General features: G+C 39.4%; 1 protein-coding gene across 1 annotated transcript in view; it reads right to left on the bottom strand.

Annotated features, from left to right (window-relative positions):
- LOC136260358 (26S proteasome non-ATPase regulatory subunit 13-like) overlaps positions 1–12,873 on the bottom strand; it is a 29,147-nt gene extending 16,274 nt beyond the window's left edge. The window contains exons 1-5 of the mRNA XM_066054052.1: positions 12,758–12,873; positions 12,598–12,701; positions 743–818; positions 493–527; positions 364–419 (exon numbers count right to left, since the gene is read on the bottom strand). Coding sequence (XP_065910124.1) covers positions 364–419; positions 493–527; positions 743–818; positions 12,598–12,701 — 271 coding nt within the window. The 5' untranslated portion in view covers positions 12,758–12,873. The remainder of the gene's footprint in view (positions 1–363; positions 420–492; positions 528–742; positions 819–12,597; positions 12,702–12,757) is intronic.
- Between the last annotated feature and the right edge of the window lie 7,269 nt (positions 12,874–20,142).

Genomic DNA, 20,142 nt, shown 5'->3' with positions numbered 1-20,142 from the left:
AATCATCACTAGAGTGTGAAGAAAACATCGCTGGATAATAGAGATGATTGTATTCATCTAGGAAGCCTACCAGTGAGTTGTTTTAACACTAATTCGATCAGGAAGCCACCATTATTGGCAGTGACCAGAGCCGTATGAGCCATAGTCTAAATTGGTTATCGCCCGAATCCATGGTATCTTTGCTATTTTAGAGACCTTCGAAATGGTACATAATCACCTCGGGCTTCGCCCTCAGTGATTATTGTGCCATCCCTCAGGTCTCTAAAATAGCAATGATACCTTAATGTGTGCAATAATCTACACATAAAACAGTACTACTGTATGACAATGTGTGGAAAATGTCAAAAATTTTTTAGTCATTACCTGTAATCTCCTTAGAGACAGCTAAGATGATATCCACTAGTGACAGAGGCTTTATCCTGTACAATTACATCACATGAGTCTCTGCACATGACGTACAGACGTATATACTGTGTGTGTGTGTACACTTACTTAGTCTCAAAGTCAGCAATAAAGCCATGGTAAAGCTATTTAAAAAAAGGTTCCAAAATACAGTCATCAACATCTGAACAATTACAATTATATATGACCTTACTGTAGTACATGGCAACACAACCAATAAAATGGCTTTCAATAACAGATACACTCTACATCCATACATCCACAATTTTGTTACATTACACATACATATCAACATATAGACAAGTTGTTGTATTAAATGCACTTGCACACTGAGACATACCTCTAGTAGACCTCCAGAAGAAAAGGACTCGTGTTTCACAAACCCGACTAACTTGGTGGTTAACTGATGCCATAACCTTTACCCAATGAAGTGATAAATTAATTGTTGTATACTGATAGTTACACATACACATACTAATGTATACAACAAACACATACCACAATACAACACATCACACATACTATAACACAGTACATACATCATTAACACACTACTCAACAGTGATACACTTGTAGTGTCAAACACCCCTTCAGGCTAACGGCTGTCTTGCCCGAGCCTTCCAAAAATTTACTTTTGATCCATTATGGGATGGGTAATGGATGCACACTAGTAACATAACTTGTGCTACGGCAGGCTGGCTACTTATACACTACCACGAAATTACTGATTGTGGTATACAGTAATTGACCAGAATACCTTATAATGTATTGTGGTCACAACAATCAGCCACAGCAAAAACAAATTACTGTATTTAGTCTACGTATATAATATCACACTTTGGTTCATTAACCTGAAGATATCCTGTATTGTCGCACCAAGTAAAGCACTGTTACAAGATTTAAAGGTTAGCGTAACTGTATGCTTCAAAGCCTGATCATTTAAAACCTCAGCTAGGTAGTTGTACCTTGTGACACAGAAAATAAGAAAAGAAATTTAGCAGCAAGTAAGTCACCCATACAGCTGGTTATACTACCATTTGTTGCTAATTTTTGTTATCCCTCAGGGGACATTTGTGACCATCTCAGCAAAAACCCGTCTAGTTCACACAACTTCCAAATTTCTTTTTAATTTCTCAGCATTATCTGCATAGTCCAAGGAATGGTTCCCCAAAATTTCAATCGATTATGGTGAGTAGTAATGGAATTACAGCGCTAGAAAGTAGGAAAAGCAAGGAGATTGATTTGAACAGTGACTACACTAAAAATAAGCTTACATTAGCAGCCATAACTTCCGTTTGGGTTAGTCTACAAAGTTGGGATTTGGCTTAAAGTGTTCACCATGGATTGGCAGATCAACCAAGGTATAGTTTTAGCCCTGCAGTCACTTGCGCATAGGCGTATGAAGGTGGTTTTATTGAAGAAAAGGCAACAATTTTGTTTATGTCTACTGCATTGTAAACAAACGCATGTGACACGCAACCATTGGGGCTACAGAAATGAAACAAAGATTTTCAAACTCCCCATGAGTAGGCGAATAAGATGGATAATTGAGTTAATAACACTTCCTTTCCTGAGTAATGGTTCGATTAAAACTTGCATAGTTTTTTATTGTAATATACACAATTTCATCAAATTTTTTTAAACTTTGGTTTTTCTCAATACACATCCCTGCAGGTTTTCGCTGAGATGGTCACATTTTAATGTTGAATTTATGTATTCTAAACACCTTCGATTCCAGTATACAGACTATATATACATGCAGTGGACACACTCCTGCAGTTATTGAATATGAGGCAAAAGCCAGGAGTTCATATAGAACTCTTGATGTAAGCCATGAAGAGGTACACAACATGTCAAACCCTATGATGTATTGCACCACCAAACATGATGTTTGAAATTAGCATCATTATTGTGAAGTGCTTTGTCATGTTTCATGAGAAGTAGCATTTTTTTCTTAGCCACACAAAGTTTTGAGTGGCTGGTCTATGGCTTTGGTAGCTGTAGTTTGTTGATAATTCGCACAATAGATTTTATATCAATGCTGAGGTGTCGGGATGAACTTTTCTTTTGTTTTGTAAAAAACGCTTGAATTCTGGGTGAAATTAATAAGTTGTGGTTTGGTGTATACAACTTCACCAGACTTGTCATGTACGTATTCTATAAACAGAACAATGATGTATTATATTGAGATCAGCATCAATAAAATGATTTTTGCGTAATTTGTTTTAAAGTGTGTCCAACCTCCCCTGGGCTACTACTATTTGGGTACAATATTGGCAGCAATTAAGAACAAAAGGTTTACCATACATTAGCACAGGTTATACGTATATTTTCATACTATACTTTCACACTTTTACACATTAACAATGACAAGTAGGTGTTACTTGTAAGCTTACAGGGAAACAAGGGCAGGGGCGTAGCCAGACTTTTGGTGATGCCAGGGCCTAGCTGTAAGCTAGACCAAAAGAAAGTTGAGTGGAATGTTCTTGGGGGGGAAGTCCAGGGTGCTTCCCCTTAGACCACGTCTGAACGAAAATGATGCATACACAAAGTGTGCCCTTAGGCAGTAACATTAAAAGGTGCTGTTTGTACACCTAACTAGCTAAACCTACACGCTGCTGTTTATGCAGCTTATAGAAACTATAAACCTATTGTAGCTAATACTAACTTAATCTTCACTTCCAAACCGTGACAGCCAACTTCAAATTTTCTAGCACATGGGAATCCTCCACACTCCGAGTCGCTTAGTTGTCAATACTTCCTTCCAGGTATACATTATTCTCGGTCGGCCCTCCTGTTGATGGTCAGTAACTTTAGACTTGGCAATGTATTCGAGACATCACGTGCCCACAACATGTGACAAATAAACAAACCGTTCATCAGATAAATATATACACCATCTATTCACAGTCTGTGCTCACCTGACACATGTATAACACGACCACTCAAGTTTATTGCAGCTGCTGCCTTGTAATATGTCTGCCTCAACCAATCAACACTCTTTCGCCATTTCCACCATGCATCACATGCACTACTGATCATGTGATGCAATAGATTTCGATGATTTGTTCAGCATTAATGCAATGCAACCCTCAAGAGTAGTACAGAGGAACGCTAGTGTGCAAGTAGCTACTGGACAGCTCCAGCGCTGTATAAGATTTGATGTGATGTGATTTTTAGGTTTAAAAGATTCTGCCTTTTGAAGGGGGAGGGGGATTTGTCCGACCTGATCCCCCTCCTGGCTACGCCCTTGATCTTCTCCCCTCCATCAACTTCACCTCCTTATTTGTAACTACATACGTAGCTTGCTACACTGCTTCTCTGAATACTGAGACTGATTTATCTCGATCTGACTGCTCTATTAGAGTATCTCGAATTACTGATGCCCGGGTTCTGGCTACGCCCGTGAACAAGGGAGGTCATCTACACCTGCAGATATACTAGTGAACATTTAATCCCTAATCCAGTCTATACCCAAGACTGAATTAGGGATTAAATGTTCACTAGTATATCTGCAGGTGTAGGCAACCTCATTTGATTCCCTACTTTTTTTTTTCTTTGATCCCTAAAACTTAAAATTCCTAATTTTTGCCTTGTGCTTGTTTGTTTACTTTTTTGTAACATTATTATGACTGGTGAACCCACGCATACCACATCAAAGAAAGGATGGCACCAGAGTCAATACTTTTGTCTGAATGTACGCTCCAGCTATTAATTACTGACTTGAAAGTGAAGCGGTAATTACGCTTCAAGTGAAGCGGTAATTACGCTTCGCTTTCAGCTATGTTCAGCCATTACAAACAAAGAACTGCCTCTGCAATCAATCCAGTCACCACGAAAAATACGGACACTTTGTGTGCCCCAACAACAATTACTGACTTGAAAGTGAAGAGGCGTTACGCTCTGCTTTCACCTATTTTCAGCCTGTTACACAGCATTACAACAAAGTATCAGAAGCGCCTCTGCAATCAATCCAGTCACCATGGAAAATATGGATGATTTCCATTCACAAATGTAGGGAAGCTATGCATCGTGCTACCATGATTCAACACCTTGGGCAGTCAGCAAAAAGAAATGGGACACAAAGGAGGACAAAGGTAAGTCCAAGATGTGTGCATTGTACATACTGCGGTATACTAAAAGGCACATCTCGTGACAAAGCAATGTCGAACAGTGGAAAAATCAAGCCCGTAGCCTTAGCTGTTATTGAGTTACACTTGTCTGAAGGCAGGCAGGCAGGCAGGCAGGCAGGCAGGCAGGCAGGCAGGCAGGCAGGCAGGCAGGCAGGCAGGCAGGCAGGCAGGCAGGCAGGCAGGCAGGCAGGCAGGCAGGCAGGCAGGCAGGCAGGCAGGCAGGCAGGCAGGCAGGCAGGCAGGCAGGCAGGCAGGCAGGCAGGCAGGCAGGCAGGCAGGCAGGCAGGCAGGCAGGCAGGCAGGCAGGCAGGCAGGCAGGCAGGCAGGCAGGCAGGCAGGCAGGCAGGCAGGCAGGCAGGCAGGCAGGCAGGCAGGCAGGCAGGCAGGCAGGCAGGCAGGCAGGCAGGCAGGCAGGCAGGCAGGCAGGCAGGCAGGCAGGCAGGCAGGCAGGCAGGCAGGCAGGCAGGCAGGCAGGCAGATGAAATCCAGGTAAATTTCGCTAGTAACATACAACTTGTGCTACGCAGGTTGGCTAGTTATACACTACCTTGAAATTACTGATTGTGGTATACAGTAATTGACCAGAATACCTTATAATGTATTGTAGTCACAACAAATCAGCCACAGCAAAATTTCACAACCCAAAATCATTTAGCTTATATTTTGAAATAAAGGGTGCTATATTGTATTGTCACACCAAGTAAAGTGAGGGTACTGTTACAAGATTTAAGGGTTAGTGTGTGCTTCAAAGCCTGATCACTTAAAACCCCAGCTACCTTGTGACATAGAAAACAAGAAATTTAGCAGCAAGTAGGTCCCCCATACAGCTGGTTATACTACAGTAACTGTTTGTTATCTCTCAGGGGAGTACACTTGACATTTTATTGTTGTACACTCCTGTAGTTATTAAATACAAGACATAAGCCCAGGAGTTCACCTAGAAGAACTCTTGATGTAAGCCAAGAGAGGTACATAACATGTTAAACCCTATGACATACTACTACGTGTGATTGCACCACCAAACATGATGCTTGAAATTAGCATCATAATTATGAAGTCCTTTGTCACATCATAGATACAGTATATCAACAGGGATTGGAATCGGAAGTAACTCACGTGATATTTCTGTACAAATTCCCAATATGACGTAACAGACGTGAAATACCATCCGTGTCTCAAGCACGAGTGACCGTCACCATAGATACCAGTGCAGCGTGAATTCGTTAGAAGCCACTTTTGTGCACGTTGTAGAAGAATTACAGCCTAAGCGTTGCAACAATTGGGCTAATTACTGTTCTACTCAAGGGCGAAATTACCTGCGCGTGTTCTAGTACATGAGTGATTTGAAATGACCATTGACGCTAACTTCTGTGGTAAGCTTATTGTAACCCAGCAGCGCTTCTAGCAGATGTGTTATTTTGCAAGCCTGCCAGTAAGAGCAGTTAGAAAAGTGTTATGTTTTCTGGTGTTTACATCGTCAGTGCCGTGTAAATAGCTTATTGAAATTACTATTCGTGTTACCATACTGGACATTTTAATAATTTTACAGTTTACACTTGTGTTATTTTGGAGGATACATCAGTAAATTTGTGTACCAATATACCATGTCATTAGTTACTAGTACATTAGTAGAGTGCAACGTAAATATTAGATTGTTCTGAAACCAATCCTACAGGAAATGGGAGGTACGAAGATGGAATCCATGCCTACACACAATATTGCTGAATAACCACTGTTAACACTGAAGAATCTGAGAGTTGTTTACCATAAGGACAAAGAACACACATTCAGCAACAAAATATATTCCAGTATATGTATGTGCAGAACAATCCAAGTGTTCAGATAGTGATTGAAGCCATGCTGTCAATACATTAACATGGAAGTATCATTTACCAGAAGATATTGATAGTGAATCTTGAGCTGTGCTTCTCACATCAGTGCACACTTGGTGGTAACTGGTTATATTTGTTTTTTTTTTTACCTTCCTTTACATTTTGCTTGTGTAGTGTTGCAAAATTAATGTTAGCTATTGTGTTGTACTATTATAGCAATGAGCATGCGCATTATCAGTTGGTCACTAATATACTGAGCTTTAAATTGTGTTATATATAGATGGTACCAGCTTGTTGATTGTGTAGTGTAGACAAGCTGGCATGAAGGGTGCATGTGGGTTGTATGAAACTGGAGTTGTGCTTGCTAGTCACATGACATCATGGTCTTGCGTTTATCAGTTACACTGCCAGGCATTAACTAGCTCATACCAGTCTGGTCTGACAGAGTAAACATGGCTTATACACATTAATGACTGCCATCCAGCAATGGCTGGAAAGGAAGAACAATAGTTTCCGATTGTCAGAGGGTAAGTGACTAACTCATAAATCAACCTAATCCAACTGATGGCAGGGCTAGACCACAGACGCAAGAGTGCCCATATCCAGCCAGTACTCATCTAAATCACTGCTTGAATGTTTCTGACTACGGTGGGTGCAATCACAACCGGTTGGCTTCCATCGGATCCCCGCCAGTCTGGTCAGTCTTGAAAGTCGGCAGTGCGCAAGCGACGTCACTATAGGAACTTTCATACCGAGATACTTCTCGTGCTCTACGTTGACAATGACTAGCTAGTTATCTAATTAGTGCTCTATTGAAGAGGGGACTTTTTTGTAGAGTTGTGAGTGCCAGATATGAGACACGCTCTTTATGTCATGCGAGACACGGATATGTTTGTGCGCGAGTCTCCGTTTCCAATCCCTGTTGGTATACTGTATCTATGGTCACATTCATGATAAGTAGTGTTTTTTCTTAGCCACACAAAGTGTTGGGTGGTTGGTTTAGGGCTTTGGTAGCTGTAGCTTGTCAATATTAATTCATGCAATAGATTTTATATCAATACTGAGGTGTCCGGGTGAACCCTTTTTTCGAAATCACAAGATGTTTGATGATACATGACCAACCTCCTCTGGTGTAAGCCAATGGACCATGGTAAGTAGAAAGAACACATATTGTTTAAACTTGACAGTTATTTTAATTGACAAAAAAAAAATGCTGTACTTTCAACTTCTTTTATTGGGTAGGCATGAAACTTGGATAAAAATATGCATCTGGTCCTCAGATGGAGGAGTTGTGCCAGAGTTTCCAAAACGTACCAAAATGACCAGTTTTAAATCTTTGGGCTATGCTTATTGATCACTACCCTGATGAAAGACTACACTATGTCCATTCCACTCTTCTTTAAAATGTTCCTCAGACCCTGTCTTCTACTATATACGCACCTTGATTATCCAACCACAAAATGCAACTGTACCATAAAAGTATTTTGTTGCTGGCTGTGTTCTACTAGATAAACTCAATTTCACCAGCTCTGAAACTTCCATGATCATATGTACATCATTGCCATCCACATTGTAAACCATGATCAACCTTACATCATTACATGTGATCCCAATTCAGATATTCTATTAAATGGATAACTCAGATATTACGTGACCTGATAATCCAACCCTGATGTGTTGAGACAAATATATGCACATACAGTGCAAATCAAGCACAATACATCAGGATTTTCTAGATGTACATGATTGTACGCATTTTCAGTCTATTCAGATAGTCAAACTGTTATACAGGTAGTTACAAAAATCAGTACTACAACCAGCAAAAAATAAGTCAGTCCTACTACAGAAGTCCTTTATGGCAGTTACCAATTCAATTAGTTACTGCACATAGAGTTGAATTTCTTTAATCAGAATATCTTCATTGCCAGAGACCTCATCTCGACATATCCTTGTCTCAATGTTCTTGCTAGTGGCTATTGGTATCTGACGGTAAAACCATGGTAGGCTGGGGTTAGAGCAACAACTGTTTTCACTAGAGCAGCCTTGTCCGTCCCATACAGGATCGTCAGTGTAGGGTGGTGGGTTACCCTTCTGGAACTGTAACCTTCCTGACTCACAGTAGTAGTGATCACCAACAAACGATGGTGGTGATCGACCTGGAAACTGAGAACATGGACAATTAGTATGATACCCATCTGGTCTGCTATCAGTCTTATCTGTGTTGCCTATAGCATAAGACCAAATGTGCTTCCTTGGAGTACCATAAGTTATAGAGACACCATCTAGATATGGACCATTAATAGAACTGGAGGGATAGTGAAGAGCGGCAAATCCATCAGTAGTTGACCGCTGGTAGCCTATCATCATTCCACACACTTTGTTGTATGGAACACCATCAGTGGAAAAATTAGTAGAATAACATCCAGCTTTGTGACTAGAGGGTCTACAGGCTGCAGCTGGACTAGTGATCCTGATCCATCCACTGGGACAGTTACCAGTATCAGCATCTACACTGGCTATCTTCATCCAACCTTTCTCTCCTCCACATTCTAGCTCCATGTCACAGTATACAACTGTAACCACCTTTGAGTCTGGTTGTATTGCGTAGTAGCCAGATTTACCACGTGTTGACGGGTTTAGCTGGTAGATTTCTCTGCAAGACTTTCCTGGTACTGCAACAAGACTACCACCATAAGGAGTAGTACCAGCTTTTACTACAACTAGTATACTACTAGCAACTAGCAAAACTGCCAAGTTACTATCCATCACTTATCAGGTCACTATCAACACTTTACAACTTGTATTACTACTGTGTTAATACTAGCACTTTTATACTCTGCTAAGCGATACTTCTAGCCAATCAGGTAGACCCCCCTTCCTCTTATCTCATCACTTACAGTACCAAGAAATGACCTAACTACCTACAAGCATTGCCCACATCCTAATTTCATTTATTTTTTATTTATTAAGACTTTACAGCACAAGTGCTGAAGGTCTGTAGGACACCTGGTCCTACAGCCTGTTTAAAGTTGTTACATAAAGTGTGTTCGGAAAGGTGGAGAAAGGAGAAAATAATAGAAAGCATGAAGTCCAAATTACATTGAACCTTCACACCTGAAGTCAAGTGATTGTAAATAACTTCCATGTACAGGAAAGACTCAACATTAACACTAACTAGCTGTAAATACATTAAGGTGGTGGCATTTCAATCATTCAGTTAGCTAGTAAAGCATCAGTAGCTCTGGTTTAGATTAGTGAAACTAGTGAAAACTCAATATCTGTTGATTAGCTTCGATGCAAATGGCTAGTAATTTCATTCCACTACTACCTGTATAGCTCTACTGGTATGAGGGGTAAATAAGCAAATGATACAATCAGGGGCATCACAGTAAAAGTGGTAAGGCTCAGTCTAGGATTTCACTGACAACGCAAGGTGTCGATTTGCAATAGCGTGATACTGCTTCCCTCTGGCTGTGTCATGCTTTTCGCCCACATTTTCTGTAGCAACTGGATTCATTGCAGAGAAGTTTCTTGTACTGTTCTTTGTTTGTAATGCTGTGTAACGAGTGGAGCATAGCTACAAACAAAGCGTAATGGCCACCTCACTTTTCAGTGCGTAAATAATTACTGGGGTACGCGCTTAGACGCAAAATTATTTTATGGAATGCATTCTTTCTTTTAATGTGGTACACGTAGATTCAGTAGTCATAATTGTGTTATTAAAATGCCTAATTAAATTTCATCCAAAAAGTGGTAAGGCTCTGGCCTCACCTGGTTGCACCTACTCTTAATACGCCCTTGGATACAATCATTTATACTAACTTTTACTGATCAGCTGGTCATGACAAAGCTGCTGATAGTAGCCAATATTATTGTGAGGAAATGTAGTCATGCCACAGTAAACATACTGGCACCACTCCTGATGTACACATTATGTTTGTACATTCTCTAATTAACAGGAATTGAACTATGGGACCAGCTGTCTCCAGGGATGGGTACTTAAATTTTCATAACTTCAGTCATTAAAGTGTATGGACCTTTATCAGTTAGAAACAAGTCAAAAGATATTCACACTTCAGTTAAACTATTAAGAAAGGTTCCTCTTTGTTGAGCTGGTAAAATACTGAATAGTGCTTATAACTTTTTGCACAAAAGACAACTGAAATCTGTTCAAACTTTGAAGTAGTCTATAGGAAACAAATAAATGGGAACTTGCATTGGCCTATTGGGTACATACATGATTAACAAAACTGACTGCAAATACGATAATCCCAACCTGTCACATAAGCCATGTATGGACAATGGACTATTTTAAGGGAAGCAAGCTTATCAACAACAACTGGAATAACTAATTGGTGAAAAACAACAGAAATTCCAACAACATCCATTATGAATCTGGTGTACATTGGCTATTGATTTGAAAAACCAGCACTTCACATTAGCCAGACTTGAAGATGGCACATGCCAAAACATTGGATCATGATCATCTGAAAACAAATGCACTTAGTCTCTAGCTAGCTAATTGTGGGAAGTTGTTAGCAGAACTTCCAAGTCCCAGGCCTGCTAGTAGGTCTTTAATGATTAGAGACCTGCTAGAAGACAGCTAAGACCTCAGATATTGTAAATCTTATACTTTGATCACTGATTTGCTATACTTCCAGCATATTGGAAGCTAGCAGCCTGTGGTGGGTGACTAGCCACCCAAGTCAACCACTGGGAAATCAGGGGTTCAAACACAAACTACTCCCACAATTTTCCCTCCAGCCACCTCAAACTCTCACACATACCGTACTTGCCAGCCAAAACAATGTGTCATACTTTCTAACTGTACAGAGGGTATTTGGTAATTTACTCTGCAAATCACCATTAAACCTTCACAGAACATTATGGCATTCCATTACACACGTATTACTAATAGGAATCTTATGATGTCAATAACTTTATCTAAGAGTTTGTGAAAAAATGGATCAATCCTTATTTTAGTAGAGAATTACTCATGTGATCCGGTGTACATTATCACCCATCACACACTACGTACTAGTTAAAGCACTGCTGTGAGTGCAATATGGAAAAAATAGTACATGAAGGTGTAGGCAAGAGACTACTACAGCACAAGACGAAGCCAGGTAGTGTATTCGGCTCAAGACCACGCCAGAGTGCTATTTTTTTTTTCATATTGCACAAGTGTGGCAGTATTTTAAAGTGCTTTCTGGTCATCTTTGTTCGGAGCGTTCATTTTGTAGACTCAAACCGCATTGGCTTTCAGCCATCAGATAATCGGTAAGTCTCTATAGTTTGGTAATAAAACAAACAGATAGCATCTAATTTTGGAGATATAAAATGTTATGCACATGATCAACAGTGCTGTATTTTCCGTATGCATTTTCCGTATGCAGTTATGTATTTTACTTTCAGTGCTATATGGAAATAATAGCACTCTTATTTGTTTGATCTTCACCCATGCAAGTGTTTTAAAAGATAAAAGGAGAATGCATCAATTTATATGCAGCATTCATAAAAACCTGCGACAATGTAGATGTTACACCCTGTTCACACTATCCTGGGTTAGCCAGAGTGTTTTCAACTCGGGTTATTGAACTTGGCTTGGCACTTGTTTACACTACTGCATCTGATATGAGCTCGTTAGTGAGAGTGCCGAATAATAATTAGCTAAAGCAAGTGCACAAGCTTTTGATTATTTAGGCACTTAATAACACATGTAAACACACCACACAAACAAGTAATGTAGACACACATGTAAACACACCACACACGTATGTAGACACACATCACACATATATGTAGACACATACACACATATGTAAACACAAACCACACACATATGTCAAGGGGGTGACACATAGGCACTCACTGTAGGTAGATATGACCGCGCTTGACCGGCCGAAATTTCGCTTTGACCTGTGACTAAGAGCCTTTTTCGATCATTGACCAGTGACTTAGCGACGATATTTCAGTACTTTTCGATTGTGGGTTGGAAATTTTTACCCTTGACCGTTGACTTGGCACAATTTTGGCGGCCTTGACCTTTGACTTTGACTTTGACCTCGGTCACAGATCTACCTACAGTGAGTGCCTGTGTGTCACCCCCCTTGTATGTATAGACACACACACACATACATATGATTATGTAGACACATACACACTTATGTAGACACATACATACTTATGTAGACACACACACATGTACACACACACACACACACGCTAACTTTCTCTCGTAAAGTTTTTCGATCTCGTCCCATTCTTCGGCAATGTCGCTGTCAGACGCCGTAGCCTTTTTCATATGTAAAAACCCAGATATGTCACGTGCCATCTATACGTACAGGTTAATAGTTTCAAAAATACAAACAGCCAATATAAGTACAGTACTTCGTTCGGATCTCCTTCGTGTTCAGCTTGCAGAGTTGTAAGCGACTACCACGTGGAGCACCTAAACTAATTGCTTACGGTACTTTTTTAAAACGCACCTGGCGCTTAACATATTATTCCTTGTAACGCTCACCATGGAAAGACACGATGTCATGAAGCCAGCATACATTGCCAGCATATGCTCCAACAAGATCTGATCAAGTTATCTGAATGGGCTAACACCTGGCAACTGAACTTTAATGTCATCAAATGTGCTGTAGTGCAATGCACAAGGAATACTTCACCCATCACACATAATTACATACTGAACGGCCATATATTAGAAACATCTGAGCAACACTCTTATCTGGGCATCTTAATTAACAAGTCATTATCCTGGTCTTCACACATATCTACCATAGCAGCAAAGGCGACAAAAACCCTTAACTTTTTGAAACGTAACCTTAGTAGTTGCTCACAAAGAGTTAAGAAATCTGCATACATCACAATGGTGAGGCCACAAATGGAATATGCATCAGCTGTGTGGGATCCATACTACAATTCACAAATTCAGCAATTAGAGAAGGTACAACGTCGTGCAGCCAGATGGATTTATAATGACTATAGTAGATTTAGCTCAGTTTCAGCAATGTTAAATGAATTATCCCTGCCATCTCTTGAGACTCGTCGCAAGATATCTAGATTACAAGTCCTGCACAAGGCACTCCATCACCAGCTTGCCATCTGCATACCATCATATTACCTACCACCAACGAGAGAAACTAGATCATACCATCCATTGCATCTCATAATTCCATCATCATCCACCAGATCATATCAGAGCAGCTACTTCTCAAGAACTGTTAAAGAATGGAACACCTTGCCTGTTAACATCATTGAAACGTCTGATCCAGATTCGTTCACATCACTTTTACAATCATATTACCACACTAGTACTAGCTTGTAATTAGTCGAACAATTGGTTTACTGTATGTTAAGTTAGAACTGTTTTTGTTGTTGTTTTTTTTCCTGAGCATACCAGCAGGGCTGACTGCTCAGTACAAATAAATAAATAAATATGTCATAGTCATGGATCTACGAATGGTGTGTGTGTGTGTTGTGTGTGTGTGTGTGTGTGTGTTGTGTGTGTGTGTGTGTGTTGTGTGTGTGTTGTGTGTGTGTGTGTGTGTGTATGTGTGTGTGTGTGTGCATGCGTGCGCGCGTTTTGTTGCTTACGTAGCAAACATCCATACGATCACTAGGGCAAGCCCTAGTAGCTCTTAAATTTGATTTAATCTCATTGTTTTGATATGAATGTAATTTGTTATGCCTAAACCTCCGCCAGCTGTTCGTTTTATTCATTCATATAAAAAGTGCGATTGGGTCAAACTTCGGAGGACCTGTAAAGTGGAGTTTTTTCATGCTATTTTACAAGAGTGCTTAGATAGTCCACATTTTTACCTACAAGGTAGCTACACAAAACCAGCACCGTGGTTTACCATGGAAATTGAATTAAAACAAATGTAAGGCAAAGCACCATTTTGAATGTACACGCTTGGATACAGACCACACTGTTTATAAGAGACATAAAATTGATTTGAAGATGTTGCCGATATGTCAAGCTAAGGTTGAATATTTAAAATCATCCCGCCTGTCAAAGGTAAAAGCTTCATCCCTGTCAAAAGTAAAAGCTTCACCTCAAATGTCAGCACAGATGTGGTATCGTATTAACTCCATCATTGGCAGATCACAGCATCACAAGTCTCCTATTGACGATGATTCAATATCTTTAGACTCCTATAGTTTCTTTTAGAACTGTTGCTGTTACTGGTAGTCTTAAAGATGCAACTTGTTTTCCTTTACTGGATTGTATCGATGATGCTGACAGCTTTTAGTTTGACTCTATCTCTGTTGATGATGTTTTTTCATACCTATCTTCTCTTGATGTTGCTAAGTCTACTGGTCCAGATGGTCTGCCTGCTCACTTCCTTCGAGAGATTGCTGCTGAAATTTCTGAGCAGCCTTACCATGTTCTACAGTGTACTGCATGGTGTTGTTCCATTGGAGTGGAAACGATCACGTATCACGCCAGTTCATAAAGGAGGGGCTTCTACTGTTCCTAATAACTATAGACCTATTGCTGTTGTATCTGTGTTAGCCAAAATACTGGAGAAGATAGTGGCTACCAAGTTGTCTGCATTCTTGAAAGCTCATCACCTTTTATACCCACATCAGGGTGCATATCAACATGGTAAGTCTCCAGAGGATATTCTAATGGTGGCTATAGACATTATTTCAGCTCAGCTAGATAAAAGAGATTCAGTTTGTGCTGCCTTTTTGGATTTGCGTAAGGCCTTTGACTCACTGGACCACTCTATTTTGCTCCATAACCTTTCACAATTAGGCCTTTCTAAGAATGCAGCTCAATGCAGGCAAGTCTTGTGTTATGTGGTTTTTTTCACCCTGTGAGAAGTTATCTTGTTCTCTACCCAATATAACTATCAACAACATTACTTTGAAAGCTACGGACACTCAAAAATATCTGGAGCTAATTTTTGATTGCCACTTGACTTGGAAAGATCATGTTGCTAAGGTTTGTAAAAAGATGTCATATTGTCTGTATCTGGTGAACTCTAACTGGCAGGTGCTTCCTGCAGTGCTTATTAAGCTCCTTTTGGAGTCACTGGTTTTATCTAATTTACACTATGCCCTTCCAGTTTGGGGTACATCATTACACCAGGGATACATGCAATGTGTTCAGCGGCTGCAGAATCGTGCTGTTTGACTAATTTTAATCTCCGCAAGTTTGTCCATATTACCTGATATTACAGAGTACTATGTCTACCTTTAGTGGATGAAATTCTCCCAATTAGTTTAATTCCATTGCATCTGTGCTATGTACAGTCAGCACACCTCTATTAAAGGTATTCCTCTTCTTCCCCCTATAATATTTGGAAATCACCACTTATAACATCAGAACTCCAGTGTATTTTGCAAATTCCACCCGTCGTTTACTCAAAAATTTTCACCATTCAAATGTGGAATTCTTTGCCATCTAAGCTTAAGGAAATTGGCACATATAACAATTTCTACATCGGTGTTAGAACATTCATACTACAATCAATGAACAGATTCTTTATAATTATATGTTTTAGTGTTGTTCTTGTTTTTTTTATTTGCTTTGTGTTGTCACTTAATTGTCTCTGTAACTGTATGTGTATCTGTTGTAAATGTCTTTTTGTTTCTCCAACAAGGAAGAACGGCTTTGCCGATTGTTGAGAAGTTAAATTAATAATCAATCATCAATCAATCTTCTGGTCTTCTGTATTGTATGTGTACCACCCAAGCCCATTATTCAATCACACACGTGGCTCATAATCATAGCCCTTGTCCTTTTTGTACAACAACCCATAAATAAATGATTAAACTCTTCCGTTTTGATAGACCCATCACAAAATGCTATAGATTTTCTTTTTCATAAACCACTAGTATCTTGCAGAAACAAATAAGAACAAAATTTGCTAATAGAACAATCATATAGTCTAATATAGCATAGTTAGATGTTAGGTATATGAAATACCAAATCAATTTTTCCTGGAGCATTCCCTGGCCCTAGCTACTGATTCATTTTATAACATGTCTGTGTCCTTGAACCTCACCCCACTCTTTGACCTGTCAAAGAAGTGACGCTGCTTCCAGTGTTTGACTTTAGAATATATTGGATACTGGCCTGTGCCAGTATTCTATCAGTGTAATTTTTTTGCATAAATATAGCTAGTTTATTTCATTGTACAATCTTTTTACACTGTAGAGTTTTTAAAGTAAAATGATAACTATAGCATCTGGGACTCAAGGTCACTCCAACGGTGCTTAAATTCATGTAAAATTGTTTTGTTCTGTAGACACTTCTTTGATGCATTGGTTGGTATACCTTCTTTATAGACTTGAAGAAAAGTAAAATTAGCAAATGATATATGCTGATCACTCAGATCTTACAGCTGGCACTGATGAAGAGAACTGTTAATGATTTGAAAGACAACACAAAAACATAACTAGGAAACTGTGGAGACCTTTCATTTCTATACAGAAGCCTAGAGCAAACAGATTGTGAATAAGTTTTGTCAGAAATACATATATGAGAAATTAAAGAGATCCAAATCTTTTCTTGGTAGTAATGCTGATGTGTTAATTACTAGGCCAACTGACTCCTCATAAGGGATTTTTCCCAAAGCTGAAAGTTAATAATTGCTGCACATGAGCATTCAATATATGTCCATGGAGAAATGTTTAAAGGGCACCACTTGTAGAGTGTGATGAAGCTGGCACAAACCCTCAGCAGTCTGCTATACAATATACACGAGTATCATAATGTTAGTAAACTGTTTCCATGGTTTCCAGTTCATCATTGTCATTGGAACAGCGTTGATCCAGAAACCTCAGATCAAATCCTTTCCATTAGGTGGTTGATTCTAATGCAGTATTGTGATATTGCAGGCAATATTTGGGTCTGAATACTGTATAGCCTACATATTTCAAGAGGCAATATTTTCAAGGTTGTGCAATGTAAAATAAAATTTTTGCAGATTTGCAAATGTAATAATTACACGGGGTCATATGTAATATATGGAGGTCTAAATTTTGCACTGTTAACCAAACATCGAAATTTTATTATTTAGGCTATATGTGGTAAGTTCTTGTACCTACTATTGACAGACCTTTTGCAGTTTTAACTGGTCTGAGGTATCTTCTTTCTTGCTTCCTCTAAAATCTCACTGATCCCCTTGACAGTTATGTACAATTATTCCCAGGTTGAATTTTTGTTGTGGCTAAATTTATCAGACTTTAAAATCAGTTTGCACATAGGAACTACCAAATAAGTGCTTTGTAAAAAAGAAATCTGAGTTACTAGACAACAATTTAAACTGGCAGTCAAAATACTCTAATAGAACAGTCATTAATTTGGCTTTCCTGTAAAGAAAAAAATTCTGTTGTTAGTGATAGGTCAGCTCTATTGACACTAAAACAACTTACACTAAGAGAAAAAGATAAACTAACATACAGTAAACACGTACAAAACACTTTTAGTTGTGTTTCTTAAGTACATTTAAACTGTTGTTAGACATCTGCACTCACACAAGTACAAAGTATCATGAATGTATTAGCATTAACACAATGTGTACAGCAAGGCAGCATAAAAGACTAAAAAATATGGTACATATTTCTTTGGCCAATTTAACAAAGTCCCTCAGTCTAATCCCATCATATCATTAGCATCATCGTATATTTATTCATCAGGAGGTAGTTCACTTCGCCCTTATGAAGCTGTTCATTAGCTGGTGTCAAGCCAGCACTTCTTGCATCTGGTACCCATAGCCCTGCAAACAATACAAGTCACCACACACAGTAGAAAAGTTAATAATTTGTATCAGTAAATCAACAATGGAACCATAGACAATGTTGGGGAGACCATGCATTGTAAGGAGATATCCAATATGTTACCCCCACTATTAAATGATAGCCTCCATGCAAGTGTGTTCCACTGTATACATGGTTATTTAAAAAGTTCCAAAAACTACCAAAGAAGGAACTACCAAAAAAGAAGACAATATTATTATATATAATATAATAATATATATATATATAATAATAATAAAATATTATTAATATATATATATTATATTAATATTATATTATAATTAAATAAAACACATTAAAGCATACACACAATGAAACAACAGTAAATATGACAATTAAGCAAAAAGGAATATATCTGTCACAACTGTCAATAAGATGTCTCATCAATAGCCGCTCTATCTGCCAAACTTAGTGATCTCCATTTCGTTCATGATCCACACACACATAATAAGGCTGCTCGAATAATTGCAAATGATAATCGTGCCCTCACATATCCCATCACAACACTATAATTCTTTTCCCATTTAACTGAGAGAGAGTCTGCAAGCCTGCGCAAAAAATAATCAGCCTCTGAGCCAAATAAACCATCTACAGAAAAGCACAGAGGCGTGAAACTGGCACGTCGCGCCAGACAAACAGCACCATACTTCCTCCTTTTCTCAACTTCAGCAGTACGAAGGACAGCCTGAGGTGAACGAGATTGATATGAAGGAGCATCTGTGTCAACAACCCGAACATCAAACAAAGCATCAACTTGAGACTGCCAAACACCACGAATTCTTACATCAACAATCAGGGTCTCAGAAGATGGATCATCCATCTTTTCTTCGCAAACCACAGGCTCCTTCTGAACCTGTCCCCAAGCCAATGAAGCTAATCACAAATTGCATCACACACCTCATTATGTCTCTGACAAACCAAGCCACCTACACGACAATCTAAGGCATGTTCCACACTAAAGAGAGCCACAACCATCACAAACTGGTGGTAAATTTAACAACGGCTTTCTATAACGCAAAGCAAGTGCATCCCTAAATTCCTGTGCAGACAAATCAAAATGGTGACTCCGTAAAGGAAGAACTGACAACCAAGAAGAGGCACATTCTCTAGCCCTCAAGATAGCACGCTGTTGTGCTGCAGCAAAGTGCCCAATCAGACTGTTAAAAACTCCAGAAAAATAGTCTGGCTTTAATTTACCAAACATAGACTTTGAGGACTGAACTGAATCAAAATAAGCCCCTAATTCAAAAGTGACAGCACCCAGTATAGACTCACGAAGAAGAGCGGATGAACTTACAGATGACTCGAAATAATGATTGGAAACAGCTACCGGATTAGAAAGACCAAGTCCACCCATATGGACCGGCAGAGTACATAACTGCCTTTCAGCAACAGATACTTCAACTCCAAATAATGCTGGTAAAAAAAACAGGAAAAGAGACAGTGTTCAAGCTCAGCCAAAATAGGACTACAGTTAGGAATTACTCTCATAAGAAACATCCATTCAGATTGTAGAGATCGTGTCAAAGCGATAAAAGAAGCCCGAGGCTGAGAAACAGATACAGCAGCTAGGACTCTAATGTGAGCACACCAATGACGAACCTTCTGGAGAACATAGTCCTGGATTTCAATGGACCTGCCAAGAAATCCACCCAAAAATCTGTGGCCAGTGGCCACTCGAACGCCAAGTTCACCAAAAGCTTCATTAGCAAGAGACAAAGAGGGAACTGCAACCACTACACAACATTTAGATGGCTGAGGGGTATAACCAAACTCAGGGCCCCTGGAACATAATAACTTAAACCAATCTCGTAACTCCTTCAACAAACCACCAGCCGAGGCATCATCCGCATACCATACCTGAGTCCACCTCTGGGGAGACTGCACAGATTGAATCAAAGGAAGGATTCCCACAGCATATACAAACATAGATAAGGGATCACCTTGGGTAACTCCTTCCTTACTGAAGAGAAACTTCTGTTGTCCACGCA

Source organism: Dysidea avara, chromosome 7 (assembly GCF_963678975.1).
Source record: "Dysidea avara chromosome 7, odDysAvar1.4, whole genome shotgun sequence".
NCBI classification, from domain to species: Eukaryota; Metazoa; Porifera; class Demospongiae; order Dictyoceratida; family Dysideidae; genus Dysidea; species Dysidea avara.
Note: the sequence above shows the minus strand (reverse complement) of the source record. Positions and strands in the feature narration are given on the sequence as shown.